At 42.2% G+C, this 16,912-nt stretch overlaps 1 protein-coding gene across 1 annotated transcript in view; it reads right to left on the bottom strand.

Annotated features, from left to right (window-relative positions):
- TBC1D14 (TBC1 domain family member 14) overlaps positions 1-16,912 on the bottom strand; it is a 96,772-nt gene that overhangs the window by 54,953 nt on the left and 24,907 nt on the right. Inside the window, exon 4 of the mRNA XM_075565173.1 lies at positions 3,775-3,895. Within this exon, the coding sequence (XP_075421288.1) occupies positions 3,775-3,895 (121 nt within the window). The remainder of the gene's footprint in view (positions 1-3,774; positions 3,896-16,912) is intronic.

The raw sequence follows: 16,912 nt of genomic DNA, 5'->3' as shown, positions 1-16,912 counted from the left end.
GCCAATGTTCCCAGCAGTTTGAGCTCTAAACTGTAACAATAGCTAATGTTACCTTTGTAATATAAGAATAGATTGTAGCTGCTGAGTTACACTTGACTGAAGTATTGATTTATACGGAAAGGCGGCCATGTAGTGAACCCCGAGGCTGGGAAGCAGGATTTTGCTGATAGATCACGGGAGAACTAATTAAATCGGCTGCTTGGGTAATTTGTTTTCAATAAAGGTAATCAAAGGGCTGCATATATCAAAACAAAAATGTAAGCCGCTTGGATTGCCTCCAAGATAAAAAAAAAAGGAAAAAAAACCCCTGAGGAGCACCAAGTCCTTCTTTAAGCTACAAACCATGAACGCAGCAATATACCTATCAGATAACATTTCTTTCCTCTACTGCAGGAGTGGCCAACTCCAGCATTCAAGGGCCACCAAAAGGTCAAGGTTTTAACGATATCCGTGCTTCAGCACAGGTGGCTCAGTCTGACTGAGCCACCTGTGCTGAAGCAGACATATCCCTAATACCTGACCTGCTGGTGGCCCCTGAGGGCTGGAGTGGGCCACCCCTGTTGTGATGGGGAGAGACGCAGAAGTTTCATAGAGATTGCAAAACCCTGGTTGTTACATTCTCTGGGCAGAAAGACGAAGAATAAAAACATTTTTGGTAAAAACCTTACATGCTTATTGCTATATATCTTCTCTATACACAGGGTTTCTAGTTATTTGTTCACCAAATACTTTTACAGAACTAAAATGTCTTACTCTAGAAAAAGCAGTGTATAGTTGCCCGTGAGTAGAAACAGGCTGTGGAACGTAAACACAATAGTTTAATAGCAAACAAGAAAGGGACATCCCAGCACCCGAACAGCAAAAAATGTCAGATACACAAAATATAGAGTCAAGGAAACGTAATTTACTGGAACAAAAACAGCGCAAAATATCAAGGCTACTACAAAAAGCACAATGCACATACAGTACAGCCGACAGTCAAAATACAGATAAACAGAAAAACTAACTGTAAGGAAATATAGAAATGTATCCACAATGACATAATGTGGACTGAACTGCAAAGGGGGGGGGGGAAGAGAAAATTTGATCCAACACGCTTGTCTACTAGATTTGAGGAATTAAGGGTCCCTTATTGTTCCCGTTGCACCACCTCTCAGACATCCATTTGTAATCTTACATGATTGTAGTTGTGCCGTCAATACCATATACTTTTTGTAAAGTTTAATCCAAAGTTTGTCGATGTGATTTATTAATAGTCAAGTATATTAATCTTATAGCAAACTGCCCTGCAGTGTCCCTCACCTCAGACAGGACACCCCCTAGCCCCTGCAAGCAAGGATATTACCCGGAAGCTTGCCGGGTCCGCTCCCTGTGTCACACCTCTCTCTGGGAGACTTCACAGGGAGCTGTTGGTGTGTGTGATGTGTGGTGTGTGTGTGTGGTATGTGTGTGGTGTGTGGTGTGTGTGTAAAGCCCCTTCCTGCGCCTGCTTCCCTTACCTTGAACCTCGCATTGTGAGGTCACGTGAGCCCATCGGTGCATTAAGATGTCCGGACAGACAGAAAACTGCATCATTATTATAGATTATACACTTCATATTTTATTATTATATTCACAACTTTTTTCTCACTTTTAGTCTTGCAATCTCAATATCGACTAAGTTGATCAGTTTCAAAATGTCGTTCTCTTGTATTATAGAACCTAACTCACTTTCTGCACTTCAATGTTGAGACGGAATGTCAGGTACTTACGAAGGGCCACGTCTATATCTGGACAGACCGCGACTGGCGGGTCCCAGACAGCGGTGGGCCCTGGGAAACTGCCCCTTTGACCACTGGATAAAGAGGCCCTGCCATTTAGATGCCTATTTTAAAGTACATTTTGTTGCTCCACCCTCGGATGACCTTAGGTAATCACCACATTTCATTGGCCTGGACTTATCAAAGCATGATCCGCGCTATCGTGGCCAAACCGGCGATAGCCGCCATTAAAGTCAATGGCAGGAATTGCAGACTTGGGAGCGACCGCGTGAATTACGCTTTGATAATGTAAGGAATCCGCTCCTCGGTTTGCGGTTTGCCTTACCTTGCAGACATGTGCAGTCCTGGAACACTTCCCCTGATATTTACTGCAGCCTGGATTCACTCACCAAAGCAATGCTGTCACACGCCCCTTCTGCTATTGGTTTACTGACCTTTAAGTACTGCCTTCCCACAATGCTCCCTGCCGAGCATAGTCCTTCCTGGATGTCACAAGTGTTCTGCCATAAGCCCTTGGCTTGTCTGTGTATGTATTAACCTCTCTAGTTGTTATTCCCTAGTTCCTGAGGCCTGCTGCTAGTCTTCATGCAGGGGCCTGTATTTCCTGATTATCCTGTGTATCCTGAGGCCGGCTGCTAGGCTCATGCAGCGGCCTGTTCCTGTGCTGAAGTGGAGTACTCTTCATGTTACTTCAGCTCCCTGTTTCCTGAGGCCTGCTATCCTTCTACTGCAGAGCCTATCTACTGGTTCCTGGGGCCTGCTGCTCATTCTCCATTGCAGAGGCCGTGTCCGGGTTTCCTGTGCTGAAGCGGAGGATTCTCCAGTGCGTACTTCAGCTTCCAGTTTCCTGAGGTCGGCTCTCCTTCCTGTAGAGGCCGGTCTACGAGTCCTGAGGTCTGTAGCTCTCTCTCTCCTTGCACAGGCCCGCTCTGGACTCTTGCGCTGAAGCACTGGTTTACCAGTGCTGCCTGGCGGTGTGCCCTCTCCGGTCTGCCTATCCCTTCCTGAAAGCAGTACCATGGGCCATGGTCGCCGCACGCGCAGAACCCACGCTCACGCTCCTAAGCTGAAGCGAGGAACTTCTGATCACCTGTTGCCGAACTCCTGCTTGAATAATGGTTACCCTGATCTCTCCTGTCCTGACCATGGCTTGTCCACTGATGATGCCACCTTCTACAGTCCCGACCCTGCTACGTACGACTACGAACTGCGCAATCCGGATCTGCCTGCGCGGTCTAAGGTTGGTGCTTATACAACCCCACCTCAGCCACGCGGTCCGGTCCCGTTTTGTGGCGAGCACAATCGTGACAGATAACTCCTGGACAGCGACTGCAGGCCCACATTAATATGCTGCTAAACCATTATCCACTTGTTAGCCAAGCAAATTAATGGGGCATAATCGTTTGCCAACGAGACAATATTGGCCTCCCAGGTGATCCAATAGGAGCCCAAACCCCCAGTTCGATTAGCACATTTATGAAGTATTCAGTGAAAGCTGCTGATCAAAAATTTGGTAATGTTATCACGCTTCCAAAATTTGACGCAAACCACATTAAAAAAGTGAAAGCAGAATTCTATTTTATTTTAATGAACGGTCCCCGTTGCTTGGCGCAATTAGAATAAAGGCAGTCAGCAACATATGGTTAGGCAGAAAGCCCTCCCTCCGTGACACCTCCTCTTCTGTTCTTCACAGTTGCTGCCGAATAGGACATAAATTAGATGGCCTTTTATGAGCGCATATTTTACCAAAAAGAGAGCACGGCGGCAAGTTCAAAGCCTTTTTAGAAAATAAAAAGGGCAGACAACTTTATGCAGCCATATTTCTCAGATGTAGAAAAATAATGAATCATTGCAATCAATCAAGTTTATGATCAGGACTTTGCACAAACAAATTCCCCACGCCCCTACACCACGGAATCGTCTAATCATCCACAGCGAGGACGTGTAGGTTATACAAACCCGATCTGACTGCGTTCGCAAACATAACCTTGAAAAGCCAAAGATAAACCGGTACCTTTTGTGTTTTCCTTGGATCGTTCTGAAGGGCGTCACGATGTGGGACTTTCCCAAAGAGTTTCCAGCCCAGGTCATTCTGCTTTTCTATAGGGATATTTTTTTTCCTAGCAAATATATTCCTAGAAAATAAAACACAAGAAGTGTCAAATAACATGACTTGTTAAGGACCAACAGCTCTCCTGTACGAGACATTGTCATTTTCATCATTGTATTAAATATAGATTGGACAATTGGCACTTGTATTGAGTGCACTGTAAAAATGTAAGATCCTACTTGTCGTGCTTTCATTCATCAGCTATTAGTGTTTGATAACTTTTTTTAGTTAAAGGAACCCTATAATTATATTGCGACATTCCGAGGAACCCCGACCCTCTCTAATAGCGCATCAGAGATCAGATGCATTGTAAATTCTTCTATATTTGGTACAATTTCCAAATGACCTGAAATTGCAGGGAACCCTTTAGGGATGCACAGGGGACCCAAGGGTTCCTAGGAACCAGCGTTGAAAAACACTGATCTATTAACTTAGTAGGGTTCCCTTATGCTGGTCCTGTGCATTTGTGAATTTATATGCTATGTTTGCCCACTGGCACCAAGTATTAACCTGAGGGAGGCAGCAGCAATGTCCTGCAGTAAATAAGGAACGTTATCACAAATATTTATGACCAGTGGGTTTCATTGCAACCTTGAGCTGGGGAGGCCAACGCACACAACCTATTTCCTCCTAGAACACAACGCGGTAGGAGAGGACCATGCGCCACAGACATTTTCTTACCAACCTGCCTCCGCTCGAACTATTTTATTAGGCTAGGGTACGGTGTATTTTCATTGCAAACTCTGAGGCATTCAAGCCATTTTTTCCAAATGATTGGACAGCAAACAAGCAGTTTTTGTAGCTGTGGGACACACTAAACCAATGGTGGCAATGAGCCACACACAGTTTTTGGGACAACCAAGTAGTAATCTAATCATACGCAAATTAGATGCATTCACTTGTGTACAAACACTGGCTATACCTAAATACTGGTGTGGCCTGGGGTCCCAATGACCAGTTTCAGGATGACTGCTCTAAACTATTTTCCTTATCTGAGGGGTGCCCTTATTGACTTGATTAGTAGTTTTTGGCCCATGGCAGCACTAGACATTATTGGATAAGGGCCCAAGCCATTGTTGTAGTTTGGAGGGATTCTCAGGTTTTTCACTTGGCTTAAACCAAGCTCTATCTGAGCCACTTTTTATAGTTGAAGGGCCTAATGATTGAAGCAGTTCATGGACTTTCAGTAACCTTTACTGTAATGGAAGTCCCTACAACTCAATGGGATAACTGCATCAGGTGGAGTAATGTGCTTCATCTTGGAACAAAAATCTGAATGTGCATCACTTTGCTGCTACTTATTATATATAAAGCTGTTCTACGACCTTCCTACATCTGGCACTAAGCAAAATAGGTTAATGCCATTTTACAGTCGGCATATTGATTTGATGCAACTCTACAACATTAAATTGACGCAACATTTGACATCTCTCATATCATTGCCACCAACTGCTTGAAAACCATTCCCCCAAATCGCTGACACAAGTGGAGAAACCGTCACAAAGAAACCTTAATACTGCGACGCAAAATAAAACTGGTGCAATTTGCATCATTTGAGCAATGCTCCAAATTTGCTTTAATTGCGAATCTCGGTAAATATTCTCCAGTGTGCGACATGCACATCCTGGTACTGATTGGATTTACCAATATTTTCAGGTGAAATAAAAGAAACATTCTTTAACTCGTTTCATTAGATACAAGAAGTTGATACTATCGGCCCTCCATCACATTAAATGGGCAGTCCCTCTCCCTCCTAGGACCAATAGGGACTAATGGCAGTGGTATTTTCTATAGGTTAAATGTATGCATGCATGCATGCATGTCTTTATTTATATAGCGCCATTAATGTACATAGCGCTTCACAGTAGTAATACACACGACAATCATATAAATTACACATAAAGGGAAGAAGTGCTTCAGACATAAAATTAACATTTAGGAAAAGGAGTTCCTGCCCAAAGAGCTTACAATCTAATAAGTGACAACATTTAGACACAAACCAAAACATATAGAAGTATTTTATATATTTTTTTTACTTTTAATGCCTCCTTAGTAACCAAGCGCTTCCAAGTGTTTATACAATCTTAAACTTCTCTCATTGGAGGTAGCACTGTTTGGAGACAGAACTCTCAATACTCCGGGAACATTGTTGATTCAAAGTCCCTCTCACATCGATGTTGTGTTTGGCTAATGATGACAGCCCCATTTCTTTAAAGAGATTAAGGGGGGGGGGGGAGAATGAGAATTGCCAGATAATTGAATAGGGAAAGCCAGGAAAAAAAAATGAAACGGACTTATTTGCACACCAGGAAGAAACGATTGAAATACTTCACTCGAAACGGGAATTAACTTTTTCTAAGAAACCCAACTACATTCATAAGTGGTTTAAAAAAACCACACACACTTTGCGTGCTGTGTGGGATTGCTTATTTAAGAACTCAGAACAGGTCTTTCAAGAACGCTGAGAAGCCACAGAACACAATAGTGCGGAACATGATAATGACGTGATTATGACACAGACCTCTCTCCCCCCTCAGGATAATAGCAGATTACCAGAGAATATCCTAATTACCATCCAGCCAATTTGTATTTGGTTATACAACATATATATATTTCTGATTTTCCGTAACTAGAAACCTCTGTATAGCTCTGGTATTTCCCCTCCAGCCACCTTCTATAGCAAAAATGACAATAATGTAGATCATGAGAACGGTTATTTTATCCTTGGTATAGATAAGAACCATGATAAATATGGTAAACGCCTAATAAAACTCACCCAGCTGAATTATTAACGGCCAGACCCAAGTCACGCACCGTGCACCCCATCTCACCTTACATTCAAGCTCGCAGAAGAGGTTATAGGTCAGGCAGGTAGACTATAACAGTGTCAAAACATTATTAAATCAAACCAGTAAAGGGAACCGTGGAGATAGAGCAAACATTATTGTGTGGCTTGGTATATTTGGTTGTAAAAAGTTAAAAGGAAAACCAATAAAAAGGCATGGCCATGGCGACACTTTTAATGACTAACTTATTGAGACCGACTCGGGGCAGCACAATGAAGATAAAGTAACTCTGCAAAAGTCATTACAAAAGGCATCATATCCTTCTTGTTGCATTAACGTTATATTAGAACTCAATGCAGCGATCCTCCCACAAACAGGTTTGTTTTTCTTTACCTGAACTATGGGGGGGGCACCCCACAACAAAGCTCTGGGGATTAGAGTTGCTATGGGGATTCTCCAAAACTACTGGACACAATGGTGAAAGGTGCGAAGTGCTCGAGACAGACACCACACAGCTCGCTCCATGCTGTTTCCTCCACTCCTTGGGCCCACCCCAGACTCCTGACACCCCCTCCTGATTGGCTACATTACCCAGCAGCAGTCAATCAGGATGGAGGAAGCTGCCTAGCCCTCTAACAACAGCCCTGCTCACTTCCTGCTCAGGGAAATCCTGCAGCCCCCCAGCTGGTCAGGTCACTATGTCCAGCGAGGTAATACCAGACAGTCCGGTTCAATACTGGACACCTGGCAACACTGGGTCCTACTGGGGACCCCCAGGCTTCCGGTGAAAGGGATTTCAAGGTTTTGGTCATTTACTCAATAGAAAAAAGAAAAAAAAAGTACAAACAAGGCCGCCTGGGTCACCAATAGAAAGCCAAACATCTCCCGATAATGCTGCAGCTTGCTATAGGTCCTGACTCTGCTCCCATGATGTTTGCGGCAGGCAGATATGTTTGCCAGATGTCGAACCGCGGGGAACCAGGGAAAATACTGAGCAAATGTGGGGGTTTCTCCAGTAAAAGCAGGGAGAAGAAAACGGAGAAAATATCGAGCAGAGGGGGGCTGCCAATTTAAAGAATGGTGTAAATAACCAGAAATCACATCAGTATGAGGTTTATTCTCTGCTTGCATTAATAATTATGAATTCATCTTCAAACTGCGTCTCTAATTCTGGCAGTCGTCCCATGCAACATGTATGCCAATATTTGGGAATCTACTCTCGCATGGTGACATCCGCCAACCCTGGGGCTGCGCAAAGCAGCTAAATGGGGCGAATGTTTGAAAATACACAATCCTGCTCCCTTCTGCTTTATCGTTAAATGACTAATTACATTTCAACGTGTTTTCCCAATTACATGGAATTCCCAAACTTAATATCTCCACCCCCCACCCCCCTCCCCTTTACTGTCCCCTTTGGAAGAACATGTTAATATCTTCCATTAGGAAAGTCCACAGATAAAGTGTTTATTTGCACTTGTTTCATAGTTTAACACAACTAATAGTGCCATGCAAATGTGCAATGTGTCAAACCCAATCTTGAGTGACCAAAGAAACTCTTAAGATAGAGTAAAAACAAAATATGAAGTGCCAATATAAATAAGGGCCCCATATAGGTCAATAACAACCCGAAAGAATGGCTGCAGCACTCTCATAGAGAACTCAACCAAATCCTTCACCAGACAGCAGAGCGGAAAATACCGACAGGGTGAAGTCGATATGTGGCTATTATCCGACTCACACGTACTAAGATATATTCAAGCGTGTAATTCCACCGCTATATATCTTCTGTAACCATACACAATATTATACTACGTTTTCTTGTTCTTCCATCTTTTAAAAAACGGAATCCATTTTCCACCTGATCACCGAGAACAAGGACGGATGGATAATCCGCTGCTTTGCTGAGCTTTCCAACCCCGCTGGACTATATCCTAGTACAGGGGAGCGCAAACTTTTGTAGCTGCACCCCCCCTGCCTTGCCTCCTCTGCTGCTCGCGCTCCCCGCCCCGTTACCTTAATGCGGCATGGGGTCACGTTAAGTCACCCGCAGCGTCATTTCACGCGTGTGACGTCAAATGACGCTGCGTTGCCATGGAGACGAGTGAGCAAAAAAAAAAAAAAAAGTACCCAAAACTCTACATATCTAAATGCTCCTGAAAATCTGCTCACGGTTGAGTCTGCCAGAAAAGTGGGATTCTAAGATCTTCCAATACCATTATTTGCAACAGTGTTATGTTTTATATCTGAAAATGTCTAGAACATCGGTGGACAACTTCAGCCCTCAAGGGGCACCCCACAGGTCAGGTATTAAGGATATCCCTGCTTCTGCACACCTGTACTGAAGCAGGGCCATCTTTAAAACCCGATCTGTTGGTGGCTCTTGAGGATTGAAGTTGTCCACCCTTGTTCTAGACCAAAATGGAACAAGCATTAAAAAGGTGATAAGCTTGCTGGTTAGCTTCTTTTGGTTTGCAACTCCTATATCTGGTGCCAAGCGACGCTGTATCTGTTAATATTCCCAATAAAAGGAGTTTCGCCTCCACGCTGCACCATGCTCAAGACAAACATACAAAGGATAGGAAAAATAACGCGCTGGCTGTATACGTTAGAGTTACCAATGAAGCCCAAGCCACTTATGTGTATGTAACAATGGCTGGTTAATCTAACAAAACAAAGCCTGGCTAAGCAAAGACAAACAAACGTGCGCTTGGAAACGCTCCGAGGGCTTCACCGATGTTCCGTTTCACAAGGTGAGGCAGCACAAGCCGAGCACAAGCGCTCAGTACAGAAGTTTCAGGGCTGCTCACTCGGGGCGGCTCAGCGAGTAAAGACACTGGCTGGCACAGAGTTTGAAGCAGGTTCAATTCCCGGTGTTGGCTCCTTGTGACATTGGGCACCAAAAACATAGATTGTAAGCTCCATGGGGCAGGGACTGTGTCTGCAAAATGTCTCTGTAAAGCGCTATGTAAAACTAGCAGCGCTATACACGAACATGCTAATATCATTATTATTAGTATTATAAGCTAATTATCAGGTAAAATAATAGGTGTGTACTCAGCGCTGGTGCAATGACAATAATGGATATTAAAAACCTTTGATAAAGAGTCCAATAGGTAGTCCTGGAGCTGCCTTTAAAAGATATTTCTGGTATCTTCTACCCAGAGATGGAGTGAAGGCTGGAAAAAAATCTTTTTCTGGCGCTGAGGTGTGGTAGAGATGAGTGGATTTATAATTTCTTCTGATGAACAATGACCTCAGGAAAGGGACAAAGAAAAAGACAAGACATGCAGGGGACCTGCAATAGTGTATTACCCAAGGGATAACCGGAAGTATACAAAGAAGGAGCAATTTATTATTAAAATACCTTGGTTAAAAACCATGGATGACAATTAATAAACATATAATAAACATTCATTGATATTAATAAAATAATTAATGAACTGGTGCCTAGGCACTATCCACACTGTAATGGTTAGGAACAATGTCCAGCGGAGCAAAGAACAGGACTGCTGGACATTGTTCCTAACCATTACAGTGTGGATAGTGCCTAGGCACCAGTTCATTAATTATTTTATTAATATCAATGAATGTTTATTATATGTTTATTAATTGTCATCCATGGTTTTTAACCAAGGTATTTTAATAATAAATTGCTCCTTCTTTGTATACTTCCGGTTATCCCTTGGGTAATACACTATTGCAGGTCCCCTGCATGTCTTGTCTTTTTCTTTGTCCCTTTCCTGAGGTCATTGTTCATCAGAAGAAATTATAAATCCACTCATCTCTACCACACCTCAGCGCCAGAAAAAGATTTTTTTCCAGCCATAAGCTAATTATCACAACAAGAGATGCAAAATCCAATTTCCATCTTTCAGTATGTTTCATTTTTAAGTGCTATTAAAAATTATATTCACTTTATATTTTTCTTGCAGTTCTGTTTTCTGCGCCAGTTTTGCAGCTGGGAGACTTTAGGGACATACAGTAAATGCCCAACTGTTGCACATCACACAAAACCAGGCAACGTTTTGAATAAAAGACATTCAAGTGCTGAAAGATTCAGTTACATCTTGCAGTATGTGACGGTTTTAAGCACAGAGGCTTTTCAGCTACTTATGTTAATCTATTTGAATAATGATGTTTTCATAATTACTATACAAACAAACAATGGGCAAAACGAACAGCTCACCTCTGACACCTAAAGACATTAAACAATATAAGGACCCTCCAAAGATTATTTTTTTTTTACACCAAGGAAAGTGTTACTTTTAATTTTAAAATGCTTAAAAAAAGAAAACAAAAAGGGTGATTCGCCTACATTTAACCTAAATAGAGCATTGTACCATGTTAGCCCCTAGAATAGACAAGGAAAGCACGGCCGAGGTGATTCCACCAGGAGTTGGCAATTAAAGATATCACTTCTACATTTAACCTATTAAACAATACGCCTGTCCTTAGTTCACTTTCACTGAGTATGGACAGGTCCCTGATACTTTGCAACTCATTAGACATTTTATTTTGCATAACATCTTCATTGCCAGAGTAGGGTAGGGGAAGGACACAGGTTTTCCCACAAAAAAATGATATTAAGAAAATGATTGTTCCTGCAATTGTTTTCCCGATAAACACCTGTTCATTATGAAAAAAAATCCTCATTAAACTGTTTAATTTGAAAAAACCCTTTCCATAATAAAATGTCCAAAATAATTTTGGAAGGTATTTAGTTTTAGCGGTTATCACCACTTAAGTGTTTTTTTTAAAAAATTGACATTTTAGAATGAATAAAACACCTTTTATTCTTTAATGCGGGAACGGAAAAGACCCAAAAGTGAACAATGCCAAATATTGGACACGTTTGCATTGCACTCGCAGCGTTCCTTTGCCATATTATACAGTAATACTATTTGATGCAGGCAGTGCTGTTCAGAACTAGGCTTTGCAATGCAAAGCAGACCTTTAAAGGGGACCAAAAGGTTACACAACAATGTCATTATAAGAGAGTCACAGATTGCAACAAGATAACTACTGGTAAAAGGTGTTCAATAAGCTTCTTATTGATCCTCTGGCAGAGGGGAAAGTCATAGGGGTAAGTTATAGTGTGTGAAGCGGTCATTTGGGCCAAAAATCCCAATTGACGTCTATAGAATGTACCACTTACACACAAAGCAAGTAGCAGTACGTTTAGAAGTCCTAGTGAACATATCCAAAAGGATAACTACATACTTACATGCCAAAGTATCCCAAGAGAGAGAAAAGAGTGAGCAACATTACAGCTGTCATATTTCAAACAGGGTTTATGATTAAGCTAAGGGTAGCATTGGATGGGGGTAAAGTCTAACACAAGAATGCACTTTGTGACCCAGAGACAGAAGGTACAGAATTAATCTGCAAGACACTATGAGGTTTGGATTATTAACCAGACAAGTGTTAAGAGGCCAGAAATTGGGTTTTCTTACAAATGATCAAAAGTCAGCAGTAAAATAAAACATTTACTAAAGCCACACAGCTGAAAATCGGGGTACAAGTGCCAACGAATTTCACTTTAGCAAAGGAAAAAAATACCATTGCTTCATTTGTGCGGTTTTTCCCACCAGTTTTGTAGCTGGGAGACTTTAGCAATATAAATGTGCAAGTGTTGCAAATAACACAAACTGAAGAATGCGAGTGAAAAAAAAATAATGAAAGTGCTGCAAAGTCCCGGCTTACAATAATTAGAAGGGACGGCAAATTAAATCCCTTGTAAAGGTAAGCGGCTCCTGTACTCAGGAGCAGGTAGGCACATATATAAACACAGTATGCACATACAGTATATAAAACACAGGCCGCAGTGGTAAAGACTTTGCTAAACATTGTTTCAGCAAAGTTACATTACCTTAGTTTCTTCATTTACGAACCAGAGAATCCGCTCATGGAAAGGGGGTAACCTGCTAAACCAAACAAGGCGAGATCCTAGGTGCCTGTTGCCTTGAAATCGGACATGTACGCAAGATGCTAAAAAGCTTAGAAATGACAGCAGTTTCCCACTTCTTTATAGCACAGACACCACTTTCTGCAAATCTCAGCTGTTGTACAACACCGGTGAGGCTCATGACAGACAAGCTGTAGAAAACATTGCATCAGAAGTGCCCAAACATTAGTACATCGCAACCTTCCACCATATAATAATACAACAGGTCCTGAGGGACACACAGTGCTATGAATACAAGACAGAAATGCATAGGTGCCCTTTCTGTTGAAGGATCCTTCTACAAGGAAAGGAAAGGAGTCAGGACACAACCAGGGCGCAAAGACAACACGTTGTTCTCAACAAATTGTATAATGGAGACTTTCAGATCCCATCAGTATCTTTCTCAAATTCACTCTGCATTCAAAAGAGACATTTTTAATTAAAAAAAAAAAAAAAAGGGGCCCCTTTTAAACTTGAACGGAAAAAAAAAAACCAGACCACAAATGCTAGTGCGGCACTTTAAAAGTTGTAGAATGACTGGTGTGTACAATATATGGGGGGAAATAATAGAAGCTGCATGTTTCAGGAGCAAAGTTTCCCCTTATTAGCATTGTTATTATGGTTTTTATTTTTATTTGCCAAGTTACTTTGCAGTAGAAGCATACTGTATTCTCTTCAATCTTGTCAAGTAAAAAATGTTACAACGCCAAACTGAATATTTTTCTCATTTAACCAAGGTCCATACTACTTTATTTTAGCAAGCACGTAACTCCTTTAGTGCCACTGTGGCTAGCAATGCCCAACATGTTGATCCCCTCTGGCTCTGAATGGGCTGAAACTTTCTTGCACTGTGTGTAGCTTATCTACTGGGAGAAGCACAAAGAAAGTGCAGCCAAGTTGCACAGTATGAAGTATCTGCAGTTACGTTTTGATGACCTGTTTTCCAACCAGCTGACGATTGTCTTGTGCATTGTATCCACATCACATCCTTATTTCACATACAAGGCCAAACACTCACAAAATAAAAAGCGTATACAGTCAGGGCGATAGAGAGAAGCAAGTATAAAAGGGTTTATAGTGCGAGTGACCAAGTTCTCTCTTAACCTTTGCCCAGATTAGGAAGCATGATTTCTATACATACCCGTCTACTAAGAGCAGCAAAGGCGGAGCAGCCATGGTGAGGGTTAGAAGGCAGCCCAAGTCTTTATTTCAAGAGCTCACAGGGAACATTGTCGAATACAATTCCCAACGCAACAGAACTTCAGTTCCTTGGGAGTTTAATCCATCTCCAGTCGGGTTTGCAGAGAGGCTCAAGCGTTGGAGAGTGCTGAGCTTTACCAGGATGTTAGTTGCTGTGTCAACAGGGAAGGGCACATACTGCACAATACTAATCAGTGGGTTGGATTAAAGGGCCGTTCGGAAAGACACACCCACTGAAACTCTGGAAATGTAACCCGAGCAGTTTCAGCACAGTCTCTGCTGCAATGCTTGTGTATGAGAAGGGTAAAGGGAACCACGTGAGAAACTGCACCAAGGAACCAATCAATATGTATTCAACCAAGTCAAACATTTTTATTATTTCCAATCGGATTTTTTTTTTTTGTGGAGGGGGGCCCAGACCGCCAAATCTTAGGAAAATGGGGGCGAACATGGTATTTGGGGGGTCCTGGTGTAAAAAGATGGGGAACCGCTGCCTTAAACCAACCTGGAAATGAGGATGCTACACATTATCTTTAAAAACTGAGTTTTTGGGAACGAATAATTGTATAGCCAAAAGGGTATGACAAGAAAAAATATTCATAAAACGATAAACCCTATAGGAATAGGATATGTACGGTTGATAGGAAGTTAAAAAAAAATATTTATTTAATGAAAACCAATAACATTGGCTGAATAACAGAGCACGGACATTTCAGAAGTGCCCGCCTCTCACACACTGCACTTTGGAAAACAGGGTGGAATTTAAATTACATAAAAAAACAAATAAAACTGAAACTCTAGGTTTTAAAAAGATAAACCTCCGGGAACCCAATAGTTATCCGATGCTGGGAGAATGGACATTCGACATGGTAGTTAATATCAGGGTATGCCACTAGGCCCTAAAACAAGGGTGGGCACCTCCACTCCTCATGGGCCACCAACAGGTCAGGTTTTCAAGGTTATCGCTGCTTCAGCACAGGTGGCTCAATCAAAAAACTGAGCTACCTATGCTGAAGCAGGGATATCCTGAAAACCTGACCTGTTGGTGGCCCTCAAGGGCTGGTGGTGCCCACCCGTGTTTTCAAAGCACCTTCTCCATGGATAAAAAAAAATATTGGTCAACATCCTTTCTAAATCCTAATCACGAGTGACAAGAGCATCAAATTCCAAGCACTGCTCGTCTGCTGAGGAAACTGGTCTTTTCCAGATGGTGTTTGGTAAACTGATATAATCGCCGGGTGCCAAAGCATTTATTAACTTCTTTTTAAGGCAGCCCATCATTATCTCCCCATTCAACGACCAATCCCAGCACAACGAGAACAATTTGTAACCTTCGGTTACGTGATACTTATCCGTCAGCACCGGCGGTGCAGAAGCATCAACATTCCACAAGGGAACTAGGACACGATTGAAAACTGATGACTGTGGCAACGCCACGGAGTAACAGGCAGTTGGGCCGTCACCAGGTATTACCATAGTGGAGGCACCATGGGTTACCATCATGAGTTGGAACTATCTTGTGATGCCAGACTGGAGGCCATATGTTACCAATGTAAATTGGGTTACCAATATGTAACGCCACCAGGTCATTAACCACTGTCTGCCATGTGACCCATCACGGTGATATCAAAGTACGGTATTTCTTTTTTGTTTCAATTTATTTTTATTGTTTTAGAGAGACATAACAAATATATTGTCCATACAACAAAGAGCATTAACAGTTCGTCATCTGAAATAAAATAATTGATATAACACGCGTCTCTCATGAGCTTAACAAAGGATAGAGAAGAACGTAGAAAAGAAGAAAAAGAAGGGTGGGAGGGGTGGAAGGGGGGGGTAGGACAAGCCCATTTGTCTGGTATTTCTGTATTTATTTATATAAATGATATATATTTCCCTAGTTTCCTGGCCATATTTCCCAAATTTTGTGAAATTTGTCAGTTTTCTGGTTCAACTGTGCTGTGAGGAGCTCCATCATCTTTATTTCCCTTAGTCTCCGTAAGACAGTCTGCCTAGAAGGCGCATTCACCTTTTTCCAGGCAGCCGCAATAACACAGCGGGCAGCTGTCAGTACATGAGTGATCATCTTACTTTCTGCCGTTCCTAATTCATCTATTGGTTTGGCCAGCACCATGGTCAGCGGTTCCACCTCAACCTCCACCCCCAAGTACTCTCTGATCAATCTTTGTATCATGACCCAGAATACCTGAATTTTTGGGCAACTCCACCAAATATGAACCATATCTCCTTTTTGCCCGCATCCCCTCCAGCACAAATCCGGGGACCCGGGGAAGATCTTAGCCAGTCTGCTCGGGGTTAGGTACCAATGAAATAGAATTTTATAAATATTCTCTTTGATAGTGGTACAGATTGAAGTTTTTGCAGCTACCTCCCAAATGTCCTCCCAGTCTTCTCTATCGATCTCTGTATTCAAATCTTCTGCCCATTTGATCATATAGCTATGTTGGGAACCACCCGCTAATCGCGCCAGACCCAGATATATCTCCGAAATCAGTCCTTTACAGTAATATCCTTTCCTACACAGTCTTTCAAAATTTGTTAAATCTTTGAATGCCGAATCTTTGGAGACTGATTGCAGGTAATGCTTAATTTGGAGGTAACCAAACACTGGTATATTTATGATTTTGTGTTTCTTCTCCAGCGCTTGGAGTGGTAGAATTATACCGTTATCTACAAAGTCGTCAGCTACCATCAGCTTTAACGTCTTAAATTTATTGAGTCTCTGTGGAAGCCAGCCTGGGGAGAATTCAGGGTTATAGAATATAGGGGTTAGTAGTGTTGGACTGGCTGTCAGACCATATTTATTTTTATTTCTAGACCATATCCGCCATGTACATTTCATTGCTCCCAGTTTTAATGTTTCCAAGAAGGTCTCTCCTCCCCTCTCGGTCCACATAGCAGCCGGGAGAGAGAGAGGTCTTGTATAAGTAGACTCAAGTCCTACCCAGCAACTGGTGGCTGGATCATTATTCCAAATTATTGCTTGTTTGAGTTGGGCCGCCAAATAGTATTTAATGATATCCGGGACTGCCAAGCCTCCGCAATCTTTTGGGGCTAGCATAATAGATCTAGCTACCCTGGGTCTTTTATT

This window comes from Ascaphus truei, chromosome 1 (assembly GCF_040206685.1).
Source record: "Ascaphus truei isolate aAscTru1 chromosome 1, aAscTru1.hap1, whole genome shotgun sequence".
Lineage (NCBI taxonomy): Eukaryota > Metazoa > Chordata > Amphibia > Anura > Ascaphidae > Ascaphus > Ascaphus truei.
This window is presented reverse-complemented; position numbering and strand designations above follow the sequence as displayed.